Source organism: Cariama cristata, unplaced genomic scaffold (genome assembly GCF_000690535.1).
Source record: "Cariama cristata isolate BGI_N322 unplaced genomic scaffold, ASM69053v1 scaffold44551, whole genome shotgun sequence".
Taxonomy (NCBI): Eukaryota; Metazoa; Chordata; class Aves; order Cariamiformes; family Cariamidae; genus Cariama; species Cariama cristata.
Window position 1 is genome coordinate 35,146 of NW_009601852.1, and position 14,885 is coordinate 50,030.

A 14,885-nucleotide genomic window follows, 5' to 3' on the forward strand; every position below is an offset into this window, starting at 1 on the left:
GACCTGTAGCTACTGCTATCAGGGCAGAACATTCCTGGGGATGAATTACACCGTCCCATGCTACTGCAGGAATCTGCGCAGAAATTCCCTACTGGCACCAGCCATTGCCAGGGACAGGATGAGAGCAGAGGACCTCCTGGTCTGGCGGTGGCAATCAGCTGGGGCGTGTCTCCCATCTTAGACTCTGCTTTAATAAATGTTCTTGGGACTGACTGGAGATGGTGATCCCATTCCCTCGCTGTTCTTTTACCGGGACTGATAAAGTACATCAGTGCTAACTCTCTTAAATCTGATGTTAGAGGAAGGCCTGAAAGCAAGTTCATCCCTCTGCCACTGCCTCCTATTGCTAAATTGCTCTCTGGTGCTGACAAAAGGGATAGTAATGACATGGGAACACCAGATGACTGTCACAGTGGGCTGGGATTTGGTGGTACACGGTTTGCAATGTGTATTCTTGAGCTGGGTTTTCCTGTGACACTGGCTGGTCAGCTTTGAGATGGTGTTTCTGGGATGCAGCTGGCTCCTGGCAGCCAGCACCCAGCCTGCACAGTGCCTCGGCCCTCTTTCAAGTGATGCCTCAGCCTAACGGTGGGCTCTATGTCGGCATTGACTTTAACGGGCTTCACATTTGTTCCTGCTGGGTCAGGAGCTGCATTTGGAGACCAAGGAATTGAGTGGCCTGGTGTGGGGAGCTGTGTTGCTCTGCATCCCTGGAACAGTTTCTCTGTTGATCTCGGAGGAAGGTGTTTGCACAGAAAGGGAGTACGGATGCTTCAATGTTCTTACTGTACACAGATGCCTGCAGCCTTTATATTCAAGGGCAAAGATGTCAGTATTCATCCAGGGCAGAGTCCAGTCTCCTTCTGTGGGTTCAGGAAGAATCTGATGTATGTCCTGAGACTGGTCTTCATTGCACACTCCTTTGCTAGGAGGATTTCCATGCTCTGACCCTATGTGCAACTAGGAAGATACTTTACCACTTGGTGTTAGTGAGAGGGGATTGAAGGGTGTTCATGATTGTGGGCCAGGCTTGGAACTGGACTGAGTGTGTCCTTCTCACATGCCTGGAGAGAAGGGAAATGGGTGATGTCCCATGCAATTTTATGTGACACGGTGGATTGCCACCTGTGTGGGGTCTAAACACCACGTGAGGATGGGAGAGTGACTGGGAGGTCTGGTGGTGTTCAGAGCAGTCAGAGGCCAGTGAACCTCTCACCAGATAAACTGCTTTTCAGCCTGACGTGTCAAAGAGCTCAGTGTCTGCATATTTACCAGCCTTTAAGAAATGTGTGTCCTCTTTTCTGCAGACCAGTTTTCAAAGACTCCCAGGGCACTCTCGATGCTGAAGGAAAATTCTCGCCTCTGTACAAGCAAGACAGCGGCAAACTCTCGAATGAAGATATGCTGAAGCTTTTAGCAGAGTATAAGAAGTAAGTGTAAGAGACTGGTGCAGAAGCTGAGCAGGCATTTTAATATACATTTTTAAACAGTTAAGCATAAGCATGAGATGACAATTTCTAAAATACTCAGAGAGTAACAAAAAGTGCTGCTGATGTGTTCAGCACCTGAGCTTTCAAAGTTCACACTCTTGTTCCTTTCTCCCTAATGCAGACCAGAGAAGACAAAGCTGCAGGTCATTCCAGCCCAGTTAAATATCGTCATCAAAGACATCCCGCTAGACTTCACAAGTAAGGATCTTGGATCTTAAAATGAATGCTGATGGCTCTAGCCTTAGGAGTTAATGCTTCTATGGGAAGTTCTGCTGTTTCATTAACAAGAGTATCTCGGGGCTGCAATGAGAAATGAGTAATTCAGCACAACCACTGACTTGTAAGTCTTTCTGATGGATTCTGTGGAGGGATGTGATCCAAGTGCAGAGGTTTACTTGAGAGGTGCATCTGCTTTGCAGTTTGGCCATCACATCCTAAATCTAAAGGAAGCCACCTGCCTGCTTTTGATGTTATTATTACACCAATCTCATGTAACATTTTTGATCCATAACACCAGAGGGCTTCACAAACATGATCAGTGTGATTCTTTACTTTGCATTTGAAGAAAATGAGGCAAAGGACTCATGATGTGTTCAGTGTCACTCCATAGGCCTTTGCCAGCTCCTGCCACAGGTTCTGTAGTCCGGTCCCCTGTCCAAAAGGCTTTTCTAGTGGCCTTAGTTTTTTTCTGTTCTTTGAAAGGCCATCACTTGAGATGAACTCTGCTTCATGGTGGATGTGAGTCTCAGTGAATTAGGCAGGGTTTGTGCCCTGGTATTTGGAGGCAACATAACCATCAAACATCTTTCTGAAGCAGAGAGTGGAAAGGGACTGACACAGTGGGATTGATGCACTTTGAGATGTCAGTCTCAAGTCATCATCTCAGTAGCCTGTCTGCTTCAGACAGGTGATGTTTGCATGACTGATAAAACAGTAACTTAGTGGGTCAAATTCCTGGAAAACTCAAGGTGCAGGTCCTGGGCAGAGCAGCTGTCCCTGCCCAGACATGGGTCATTCACAAGCCCCTTTGACTTTGCCCAGAGCTACAGGAAAGTGCCACTTCTGCAGTCCCCACTGGCAAGAAGAGCAGAGCCCCACCATGCCCATGTACTCGTCTTTTCTCAGTGTCGCTAATGCAGTTGGAGACCACAGATGTTGTATGATCCAAGCGAGAATTTTCCCTTAATCATTTCAGCAGCAGTGGTCCAATTCCTACTGCCTAGTCAATACACACAGTCCTCTGATGTGAAGAGAACAAGATGCTCGAGAGCAATGGCAGAGTTTCAGACCCATTAATTCCTTCCGCGTGGGCTGTATGTCCCGTGTTTGTGGGGTGTGCGCTTACTCAAGCTTTCCTTCTCTTCCAGATTGTGTCACAGCTTCTTATATTCCTATAAAGCCTTTTGAGAAAAGCTGCGAGGACATTGCAGTTGAAGTGGAGGAGCTTGTCCCAGAAGTTGCAAAATACTGTTATCCCTTCACTGTCTACAAAAACCACCTCTACGTCTACCCCTTGCATTTGAAGTATGAGAATCAGAAGGTCTTTGCAAAGGTGAGCGGCCTGGAAAGCAGGCTGTAGCCAGACTCAGTGTGGTCTGGGGTGATGCTGTTGACCTGTAGCAACAGCTCATCCTCCTGTTCACCTGTGTTTCAGGCAAGGAATATTGCTGTCTGTGTTGAGTTCAGGGATTCAGATGAAGCTGATGCCAGGCCGTTAAAGGTGGGTACCTGTTAGTGAGGCTGCCATTTGCTTGCTGCTTTGTACTGTGTGCCAGCCAGACTGAACAGGACAATAGGAAAGCACTGAGTTTCCATGCTCACTGTTTTAATTTGGCCTGCTAATGTAGGGCAGCAGCAACCCTGAATTCAGCTCTTCATTTGTGTTTCCAGTGTATATATGGCAAACCTGGAGGCCACCTCCTGACCACAAACGCATATGCTGCTGTGCTGCATCACAACCAGAGTCCAGAGTTCTACGATGAGGTAAAAACGAAATAACGGATTTTCATGGATGCTACAAAGCCAAGGGGCCTTTCAGGATACCTCTTTTTCTAGGGCTGGGTGAAGTACGGGTAAAAATAATTGCCAGCCCTTTGCCTCAGTAGAAGGACTCAGCAAAGCCTGAGACTTTGTGAATTTTTAATGCCAGTTTGTTTTCTGCTGTCTTTACTGTCACGCTTTGTGCACTCCAATCACACACCCCCATTAATAAGTAATGTGCAAATGTGATGAAAATGTTAGCCAGGAGTTATTTAAGATGGGTAGGAATGTGTCTTGTGTAACTGCATACAACATAGCATTTGTGAAATAAAATAGAACTTAAAATATCACTCCACGACTAAAAATACAGTCTTATCTATCATGATATCATTTTAGATTAAAATTGAGCTTCCAATTCACCTCCATCAAAAGCATCATTTGCTTTTCACCTTCTATCATGTCAGCTGTGAAATTAATACAAAGGCAACATCGAAAAAACAGGACACCATTGAAACTCAAGGTATGTTCAATGCTTAAATTACTTCTGTTGGAGTGTAAGAGTCCAAGATAAAATGAATGTGGGGACATGAAAAAATATTTGATTAAAATAAAAGTAATAGCCTATCTGAATTTTCTTTTTTGAAAGCAACCTAATACAAATCATAGGTCTAAATTGGAATAAAACACTATCTTTTTAGTGTGTACTAAAGTTCAATTTTTTTCTGCAATCTGACAGCTATTTCTGCGTGTTCTTGACTTGGCTTGCATGAATGGGCTATTGTCAGTCAAGTCACCAACAAAAACTTGACAAAAGATCAAGGCCTCAGGGGCCGATCCTGCCAACACTAGGCATGTGTAAGAGACTGAGCACACCCAGGCCCCACCGGTTGGGATGCCTCTCTGTTCCGCTAGTCCTCGAGCAACTGAAGGACCCTCGTCATGGCTCACGCACTGTTTCTGCCCTTTAAACCCACTCTTGATCTTGGTTGTGCTGTGTCTGAGATTCATTCACCAAGTCACCAAGTAAAATGTGCTTTAACAAAGCTGATGTGGTCAATCCCAGCCTCTTTGAAGCTGCTTGCACAACTGCGAGTTTGATTTTCTCAGTGAGACACAGCTCTTCTCGGAGCTTGAGCTAAACATGTATCGCTGTGTGTTTGCTAACTCTGGTCCACTGGTTGCCTCCGCAGTGGGATACGCCTGGGTCCCCTTGCTGAAGGATGGACGGATTGTCAGCCTGGAGCGGCATTTGCCGGTTTCATCCAACCTTCCACCGGGCTACCTGGGTCTTGGAGACACAGAGTCACGAAGGGTAGGAAGACCATTTAAAATGGACTTAAATGTAAAAGGAAGAGGAAAGCTGAGCTTTTATTACCACTGTAAGTTCTGGGCTTCTGTTGGTGCTCTGCTCAGCCGGAAAGATCCCTGCGGCAGGGCAGCCCTCAAAGCTTAAGGTTCTCAGGGGTGGGAGACAGGACACTTTTAATTCCACTTTCCATGGTTATAGAGGTTGCAGAGAATATTTTTGTGGCAGGCTGGGCTGGGTTGTGGCAGAGGGCACAGAGCGGGAGAGTGGGCATGTGCTCTGTGTGCACGTTCTCACGAGGACCCCTCTGCCCTACCCTGGCTGCAGTCAGATCACTGGTGTTTGTACCGGGGAGGAACCCGTTCTTCTACCCCAACCCATACCTTCTGACCAGGTGTCTGTTCGTACAGAGACACGTTCTCACCGCAGTTTGAAACCAAGTACTTGAATGTTGTCTGTTCACAGCAGCCCAGCGTGGATGCGAAGTGGGTGGATGGAGCAAAGCCACTGTTTAAAATCAGAATCCATTTGGACTCGACCATTTACACCCAGGTGAGTTGAGCACCTTGCTCTTAAAGACTTGCAACACAAATGCAGAGGAAGCGATTGCTGTACCTCTACTACTGCTATGCTGTAGATGCTGTGGGAAAGAGGTACCTGGGTTTGCAGAGCACCACTGAGATACTTCTGTAGCAGCAGATCTGGGATTATTTGCAGGAATCTGCTCCTTTGGATGTGATGAGAGAGTTGTGTGAGCGAATGAGCCTAGGGAGAGGCTGATGTTTTCTTGGCCAAGTGCACTGTAACTGGCAGGACCAAGGAAACACCTGAGGAAATGAGATGCTTCGATGATGCAAAAGAGAGAAGAACTGGTGGAAATGAGAGGTTTCCCCAAGTATTAGACTGTTTATTAAGTTAAAAAAAAAAAAAAAAAAAAGCTTTCTGACAACAGCAGACAACAAAACAAGACTCCTGATTTCCCTTTGAAACCAGTTCAGGCTGTTTTACCAAGTCCTCGTGTCTTCTGCCCTCTTATGGTAATGATGGACTTCCCCAAACTTCATGTGATGTGCAGCAAAGATCCCCAGCACATGCTCTGGGGCACCTCCTGTCAGCCCTGCTTATGGCGAAATGCCCTTGGCAGGGCTTGTTGTCCTGTGCTGGATGTAATCAGCTGCATTTACATTCACAGCAACTCACTTTCAGCATCATCTAAATCTGTTTCAGGGTCTTACTGATTCTGTGCAGCACTGAGAACAGCACAGGAGTTCCACTCCCTACCAAATTACATTCCAAGATGCTTTTCAGGGTTAAATAACCCAATAATTATATTTAACCTTGGAGGAGGAGTGAGAGGAATGGGAAGGAGAGTGTGCCTCAAATGGACAGTAGGAGGTTGGTGAGACAGATGGTGAGGCAGTCTCAAAGAGTCGCAGCTGGGAGAGGAGAGCTCCTGCTTCTCCAGACCAGTGTTGGGTAGGGACTGGGACTCAGGGTAGGGCAACCACAGGAGAATTTTAAGGCTGCTGGCAGTTTTGTGTTTAATCTCGAGATTAGTTGCGAACCAGGGGATGGGTAGTGGCTGGGTATATTGGAAAAGGCAGGGAGCAGTACTGTAGTCCTGGGAGATGGCAGCTGGGGACCAAGAGTGCCACTGGTAGTGACATGGGGCTTGCTAGGGACATGGCCTACTGTTCCAGGTAAGTCAGCAGATTTTTGAGTGTAACTTGCAGAATAGGGGTTTACAAATACTGAGCTTGCTGCATTGAACTTGTTTGTCTCTTCCAGGACATGCACTTGCACAAATTCTTCCAGTACTGCCAGCTCGTTCAGGCGGGAGCTAAAGAAGTCCCAGGAGAGCTTGTTAAATACCTAAAGGTGAACAGTGCCTGTCGGTGGGCTTCCTTTGTGTTTTTACAGACCATCAGTAAATACCCAGGCCCCTGCCCTGTAGGAACGCTCACTCGCTGCAGTGCTGGGACTGGTGCATTGTGCAATATCTTTACCTTTGCTTACTGACATGACTGTCTGCTGGCTGTGTGCTGCTTCCCACTGCCTTTCACAGCAGGTAAAACAAGTAGTCAGCATCGCTCTGCCATGCTCATGGCAAACCCTCCTTCTCATGAGCTCGCACACTCCTCCCCTGCTGCCCTAGATCTGATTCAAACCTTTAGACTGTAGCAGAATTCCTTGTTTTCAGGATTATCCATTCAAAATGGGAATTTTTTTTCAGGCTGAAAAAGACCTGTAAGATTATCAGTGGGTTAAATTTGACCGCAGATGACCTGTGACCTAGACCCAGATTTTTGGCAATCACTGTGCCATGAGTAAGGGCCTCGGAGCAGGTCCAGCAAAGGCTTCTGCAGGGAATATATTTCTTGGCTGTTTATTGTCCTTGTTTCCTTCCATAACTCCCTATTTTTGAGAGTGCTGCTGTAGCAACAGCTCTGCTTCCAGTGATGGGGATTTATTATCACAAAGTTACTGGATGTGTTTCAGATAATGTTTAAATATTTTAAGAAATAGAAATAATGACAGGTTTTGAAGCCAAGCACTAAAAGAACAGTTACTTTGTTGTGAGCATTTCATCAAGGGGCCGGGTAGGTCCCAGCCCTGCCTAGCCACAGCGACCTCGCTGCAGCCTGCAGACAAGGAGACATTTACGTGCTAACCACAAGCGAGGGCTTCTTAACCACCAACACCTCAATAATTTCAGTAATTTAAATATGTAGATACAGGTTTAAGAACATGTCATTAGATTTGCAGGTTTGAAAACTGAAAATGAAATGCACTGTCTTTCTTAGGCTCATATTGTGAGATTCAGGCAAAAGAGGTCTATGAGATGGGTGGAGAATGTAGGCACCAGATGATCTTGACCTTCACCAAGTCACTTGAATCCCATTTCTGATAGTAAGCTATGCTCTTCGGAGAGAAGTCTCACTGCAAGTCATCGAGCATCAGGTTTCTATGCTCCAAAAGCTTTTGTGAAAATGGGACTAGTCGCTTCAAAAAACTGTCACAAGTGACAAGAAGAATTGGGAGCAAAACTGCAGCCTTAAATTCTGGGTTATTGGGGTCAAATCATAGCATGTGACCTCTAATTAAGTCATAGCTGCCTGGGCACATCTGAGAGGAAGATTAATACCTGTCATGAGTGATTCGTGTTGCTCCCTTGAAGACATGCAGCTGGGATCTGTCAGCTGGAAGGCAGGCAGTGAGTGCGGCTATGGGTCCAAGTTCTCCTGTCCTCTGGTGGGCTGAAGCCCACACCCTGAAGCGTTTGCTAATGCCTGTCCTATTGCCACAGAAGTGTCTGTGGACTATAAATATTTAACAGCTGCAAAATGTTGAACTAAAAGTGTCTGTGTTTTGAACATTTGTTTTAGTGTTTGCACGCCATGGAGATCCAAGTAATGATTCAGTTTCTACCTGTAATTCTTATGCAACTATTTAGAGTCCTTACAAATGTGACCCAGGAGGATGAAGTAGCCGTCAACTGCACCATGTGAGTGTTTGGTAAACCATCCAATTTTCTTCAATTACAAATGCAAAGCCACAAACTACAGTGCGAAGCAGGGTGTGGTTTCCCAGTACAAGGTGCTAAGTGACAGCGTTCACCGTCCACTGTTGCTCACTCCCGTGATCGTGCTGTGAAACACCAGCTACTGTCTTCCCCTGGCACATCTGGGTGGCATGGGACATCATGGGGCCCTTGTCCTGGGAGCTGTGTGGGGAAAACTGTGGTACTTTAAAGATACTCCTGGTTTATTTTTCAAAAGAAAAAGAGTTTGCTGGCCGGGATGGCTCTGGGAGCCAAGTTATTGGGGCACTGAAAGGCTCCAGAGCATCCGGGCACATCCCAGCTGCAGGCAGCAGATGTGGTTTCCTTGCAGGAGTGATGCCCCAGTCTCATCTCTGCACACCAGTCCCCTGTGCCAGAAGTATGGCTAAAAATCCCCTGGAGCTGGATGTGTTACGATGCCGAAGTAGCCACTACATCTGTGTTGGCTCAGAATGCAGGGCCAGAAGCAGGGAGGGGGGGTTGTTTAGGGATGCTTTGCCGAGCCGGCAGCCTGAAGAGGGCAGTACCGACCATGGCCCGGTCCCCGCAGAAAGTTTCTGCTGCGGGCAGGCAGGTGCAGGGCCCAAGGGGAGCAAAAGGGGCAAAAGTACCTTCCCTGCCTAGCTCTGACCACGATACCCCTAAACTGATGGGTGCATTAAAACATCCATCTTCCTTCTGTGGTTCTTCCTCTGCAAAGTGCTGCAGTGCAAAGGGGGATGCTGGATGCCACTCCATGGAGATCTTCCTCTGACTCCTGGAGGTACCGTTGCATCCATGTACCAAAAGCATCTCGCTCCCATGAAACCAGAGGCCGGAGGCTGAGCCCTGATCCCCCAGAGACGTGAGGCCTGAGCCCTGGTCCCCCAGGGATGTGGGACCCATTGCAGTCACAGCCCTATGCCATGTGGTGCAGGTTGTGGGGACTTCCCCTGTGCGGACCCCTGTAATCCCAGTCTTCTTGAATCACTAGAGGGGAAGGACAGGGGAACAAGTGACCCTGGCTACCTGCTGGGTGACCAGCTCCCACCTTCACTTCCAGGGATTTTTTCAAAGCTTGGCCTGATGCTTTCCAGTTTGTCAATAGCTTTCTGTTTAATGACAACTCTTTTCTCATCCAGATGTTTAGAGTGGAATTTAAAACCCGTTTTATCTGATAAATGGCTTGTAAACTTCTCCCTGTGGTTTGGCCTGTGGGTTCTGTGACCGTGTGCAATAGTCTGTCGTTCCCTCTGGCTGGGACTGGAATATAAATCCCCAGTGTTGGCTGGGGAAACCAGGCACTTGCTGCCTTCATCAGCTGCCTGGAGTGCTTCCAGAGGGCTGGCATGTTCTCCAGGGTCTGCCTGTCCCCAGTGAACTGCAAGGCAACAGCCCGAAAATAATCCAGTGCATGAAACAAGGAACATATGATCTAAATTCAGTAATAAAGAGCCTTCCAGAATTAATAAATTCAGGGGATGCAAGGAGGTATCAGAATATAACCCCGATGGAGAATTTTTTTTCCCCACTTCTCACCAGAGATTCTGTGGGGGTTTTGTGTTCATTTTGCAGACTTGATGTAGTGGTATAGTTGTTCATTGTCACTTGTATTATCATTAGGAAGGGGCTTCTAGTGAGGACAGACTCAACACATGATAAGCTGTACAGTGTGGATGAATCTGTAGGGGCAAGTGGGCTTGCTCTCCATATAGCAGGTCTGTAGATACAGCCAAAGAGAACTGGGTGCCGAGCAGATTAACGTAATGTGTTTGTTTTCGACTTACCTAACACCTGAACATTGTTCAGGTGCCTAACGCTCACTACAACGAGAATTTAAATAACGGCAGGCATTAATCCTGGCATGCACGGAGGCCAGAGAATAGGATACGTCCCCCACAAAGAAATGCTCCACCTCAGCTCCTTGTGCAGGGAACCTGGAGCGTTGAAGGCAGCCAGTCTGGGTGAGACCTTGTCCAGCACCAAAGCGGAGAAGAGGCTTTGGCCACCTCAGCTCTGAGTGCTTTGTTGAGGGGCAAGGATGTGCAGCCACGGGAGCTGTGAGAGGTGCTAACCTGCAAGTACTGGCTGTCTGCAAATCATGCCGTGACAGCAGTGAGGCTTTTGGGGTTGAGCAGAATAGGACATAGATGGTGTCTGGTTTCGTGGGCTGGAGGAACTTGCCCTCGCATTGCGTGCTGAACACAAACCATATTTCTCCCCAGGGTTCTTCTGCACATCGTGTCCAAGTGCCACGAAGAAGGTCTAGACCACTACTTGCGCTCTTTCATAAAGGTCAGTCATGACACACTGCTCTGCAAAACTCCCTTCTGGGAGGAGGCACACTGCTGATGCTGTTCCTCTTGCCTCAGTACGTCTTTCGAGCTGAGAAACCCAGTGTCACACAGGCGAAGATGACCCATGAAATCCTGGTCCTTTCCATGGCCACAATCTTGAAGCAGTCGGCAGATTTTCTAGCCATCAATAAGCTACTCAAGGTGAAGTATTGGCAATGCTTGGCCACCAAGGGCATAGGGGAGGAAAATGGGGTCTGGTATAAAGCCCAACACTTTCACCTATCCAAACCCACTGCAGGAGCAAAGCTACCAGGGCAGCTCCTCGCATCCACGTCCTTGGGGTTCTCCCCTTACAACAGAGATGAATCCTTGCAGAGAATCTGGCTGTGTTAAGGCTCGTGGCAGAACACAGCAAAGGGCTTTTCACTTTGCTAGTTTGATCTGTTTTCTTCAAGCCACGTTTGAGGGGTGAATCACAGGATACAGACTGGGTTTCTGCCTCTCTGAGCATTTGCAGGGCTTGTGCCCCAAACTCGGCTGGCTCCTTGCAGGGTGCATTGGGGTGCAGAGGGGATGGAGCTATTCCCACCCCAAGACTTGGCAGGACTCCCCCAGGTAGCAAAAGCACTCATGCCAAGCTAGATGTGCAAGCACAGCCATGCTTACAAAATGCCATTTGAATGTGAGCTCTTCCTCCCACACTGCTGCTTCCCCGCATAGTCAAACATGTTCAGTCCTGCTGAGAAAAATAATAGTATTCTTTGTTCATTCTAGTACTCGTGGTTTTTCTTTGAAGCACTGGCAAAGTCAATGGCAATGTACTTACTGGAAGAAAACAAAATCAAGGTAAAAATAAATTTGTTTGATGCTGCATTACAGAGCCATCACAAACTCTGCTCCAAAAGATTTTCTGAAAAACTGTGTAACTCTTTATTTAAAAAAAAAAAAACTGACAAGCTGAACAGCTAGCCAAATCTTTCCTTGTTTTCCACTTTACGTTTCCCTTCTTCCCCTGTTCATTCTCAATTGTAATTTAAGAATTCCAGACTCCTCATGGCTCGTGTAGCCTCCTTTTCTGTTACTAGCTACTGCAGTTTCAGCCAGTGCTTTCTTTGTGCCAGTGTTTTATTAGGAAACAATATAAACAAATGCTAAAGGGAACTTCTGCTGGCTCTTGATTGTCCCCAGCTGCCAGCTTGCAGCACTGAGTGTAGGGACATGCTTTTGGTTTCAGCTGCCCAGAGGCCAGCGGTTCCCTGACTCCTACCAGCACGCCCTGCATTCGTTGCTGCTCGCCATCATTCCTCATGTGACCATTCGCTATAACGAAATCCCCGAAGAATCCAGGAATGTCAACTTTAGCTTGGCTAACTTCCTGAAGGTCAGCAGTTTCTTTCCTTCTCCCAGGCTTTTATCAGGGAAAAAACAAAACAAAACAAAAAAACCCCCACAATTAGAAATAAGCAACAAGCAAACAAATGTGTTTATATTCGATCATCTCTTTGGTTTCTTCAATTATGAAAACTCTGGAGGGGATAAGCTTTCCTAGCAAAGAAACTTTCTCTTTCAAAGAGAGAGACGATGATACTCTATATGTTATCTAGAGTATTCAGGCATGCCTAGCAACTGTTTGAAACCAGAGAGGAAATATGTGTGCTCTCATTTTAAATATTTCTATTGTCTACTGGAGACTTAAGTGAGGTCATCCAAATAATTTCAGAGAAACAGGATCAAGTACGTTTTGGAAAGTCAGGAGCAGCCCAGAGGATCAAATCTGACTGCTGGTAGGACAGTAGTATGGAGATGATTTAGGATGATTGCTTTTCTTTTTAATGATTGGTCACATGTTGCTATTTTTTCTCCAGCGTTGTTTGACCTTTATGGACAGAGGATTTGTTTTTAACTTGATAAATGATTATATTTCTGGATTCAGCCCAAAGGACCCTAAGGTAAGCAATATGTTTCTTGAAAGGTGGTTTGCAGTTGTACTTATCTACATCAGTGAAAGCCCTGTAGTGTTTATTTTATGTGACTCTTGGAGGCCTTTTAGACACTGTTCCTGCAGAGTCTTCTGGGAGCAGAGACCTCTTTGTCTGGGCCAAGAGCCTGTATGCAGATAAGCTTTAAAACGATGTAAAGAGTCAGAACTAAAGGAGGTACTGGTTAATAGTCTGGATGAAAAAGGTAAAGAAGTCCCAAGTGACAAGCTGCGTGCACTGACACTTAGGGGGAACAACACAAAAATTTGCCAATTACTACTGAGTATCACCAAATGCTATTTAGATTCCACAATCCTTGTGCAACAAATACATTGAGCTAGAAACAAATGTGTCAAACTGAAAATATGGTTTGTGTCTTTTTTTTTTTTTTTTTCTCAGCTGCTGGTTGAATACAAGTTTGAATTTCTTCAAACCATTTGCAATCATGAGCACTACATTCCTCTGAACTTACCAATGACCTTTTCCAAACCCAAGCTGCAAAGAGTTCAAGGTACATCCTTTCTCAAGAGACTGGCTAGAGAGCTATAATTTATTAGACTTGATGGCTTCTAACAAGATGGAATTTGGTTTGGGGTCAAGGAAATTTGCGTCCTGGTTAGCTTCATTTACATTGACCTCAGGAAAAGATGCTATTCTGGCAGTTTTTAGATCATTTTGCTCCAGAATGGTATGCAATCGGTTTTTCCAGTATTTCCTATATTTAAGTTTGTGTGGGACTAACAACATCCAAAAGAAACTGCCCCTATTTCAGTAAATACACAAGTTGTGCAAGTGGAATCCTTTGTTCCCACGCATGTCAGCATCCCCTGAGAAGCAGGGTGTCTCATCGATTGGTGCTGTAGAGAATGGAGATACAGGAGAACAGATTGAATTCACTGCTCCACTGCCAGCTGTCTTTGTGGCCACAAGAAGCTGATTTCGGTTACCTTCTGTTTTCATTTTGAACAAGAGTATAGCAGTGCACAGTGCGTTCAAACATGGGCTGAAGCAGCCAGTGGAGAACTTGAGCCTGTGCCAATCCTTAACGCATACCAAGGGCATACGTACTGTGGCACTACCACGTATCCAGGCTGTCACACTCTGTCCCCTGTGGTCCTTGTACTGCTCACCACAGGGCAGATGGGGTTTGCAAGGGGCTGAGCTGAGGCACTGTGCAAGTGTGGATGGCTGCAGCTCTGCTACCAATGACAGCATGGACCACAGCGCTGAGCCCAGCAGCACGCCTCACCAGCCTCCTAAGATTGCTATAAACATAGCCTCATTCTCTCTGGATCCTGATTTCTCATCAGTACTAGATAAATACTGTAAAGATTGCCAGGTTTGGGTGCTAATAGCCTGACCAAGATAAGTACCAGAGGAGAGTGAGGTTTGGGATTCCCCCATGTGAATGCCCAGTGGATTTATGATTCTGTGATTTATTCTAATGCAGGCAAGGGAATGTTTGGTTCTGCCTCAGTGTGCAGCCATAAAAGTCCCAAAGTGGTTCCAAACACATCCTGGTGGCAGAAGCAGCAGTAACTGTGAAGTATCCCTTATTTTGATATATTTCTGACTGCTCCAAGCTTTCTGGACCAGCTGCTAATCTTACATCAGTTTGGCTACTTGCCTGACATAGTTTAACAAAGTGCACTGCTAGAAATGGCTGAAAAAAACACAGCCACAGTGCCTCCCCCCTGCTTGTTAGTGGCATGATAACATAAGGATGCTAACGTTCACCCTTTGCATTTGTGATAGTTAAACTGAAAAGCTGTAAGAGCAGCTCATCTTTCCTCCTCTGTTTTATTGTGACTAGGACCTGCCAGCTGAGGTCCACGCACACCTCTTGACAGTAGAGCAGCTTATCCTCAGGTAGCAGCAGTGCCTTTGCAATGGTGCCTGTACTCTACCTGCTGCGGTGGAGACATGTAGTGACACATCTCCATTGCAAACTTGTCTGTTTTTATGGACAGACTTGTGATTACAAGGGACAACGCGCTCAGAGATGGGGAGGTATGATGTGCACACCACCGAGGAGATATCCTGCTGGCGTGCCTTGCTTCTCTTTATTAGCTTATTTGGATGAAGAGAGGGGACATGCCCAGCCCCCTACTACTCTGTTTCTGGGAAAAGAAGGAATAGTCCCCAGGAAGGTGGATAAAGAGGGCTTCTGCAGCAGAAGCTGGTGCAGACAGGCCTGCAGACAGAGTACATCCCTGTGACCACATCCTGTTGAGTTGGAGTATTTCATCTTGGAGCAGTTTCTCTGAAGGCTGCGCTGCCATTCAGTGAGAC

The 14,885-nt window shown here is 46.5% G+C and overlaps 1 protein-coding gene across 1 annotated transcript in view; it reads left to right on the forward strand.

Annotated features, from left to right (window-relative positions):
- The window catches only part of LOC104169625 (dedicator of cytokinesis protein 11-like), a gene marked incomplete at both ends in the record, with an annotated part of 29,183 nt that extends 16,079 nt beyond the window's left edge, over positions 1–13,104 (forward strand). Inside the window, 16 exons of the mRNA XM_009710599.1 lie at positions 1,308–1,430; positions 1,612–1,688; positions 2,858–3,042; positions 3,145–3,210; positions 3,381–3,473; positions 3,867–3,990; positions 4,661–4,782; positions 5,242–5,328; positions 6,565–6,654; positions 8,163–8,281; positions 10,543–10,612; positions 10,690–10,815; positions 11,389–11,460; positions 11,849–11,995; positions 12,480–12,563; positions 12,993–13,104. Coding sequence (XP_009708901.1) covers positions 1,308–1,430; positions 1,612–1,688; positions 2,858–3,042; positions 3,145–3,210; positions 3,381–3,473; positions 3,867–3,990; positions 4,661–4,782; positions 5,242–5,328; positions 6,565–6,654; positions 8,163–8,281; positions 10,543–10,612; positions 10,690–10,815; positions 11,389–11,460; positions 11,849–11,995; positions 12,480–12,563; positions 12,993–13,104 — 1,697 coding nt within the window. The remainder of the gene's footprint in view (positions 1–1,307; positions 1,431–1,611; positions 1,689–2,857; positions 3,043–3,144; positions 3,211–3,380; positions 3,474–3,866; positions 3,991–4,660; positions 4,783–5,241; positions 5,329–6,564; positions 6,655–8,162; positions 8,282–10,542; positions 10,613–10,689; positions 10,816–11,388; positions 11,461–11,848; positions 11,996–12,479; positions 12,564–12,992) is intronic.
- Between the last annotated feature and the right edge of the window lie 1,781 nt (positions 13,105–14,885).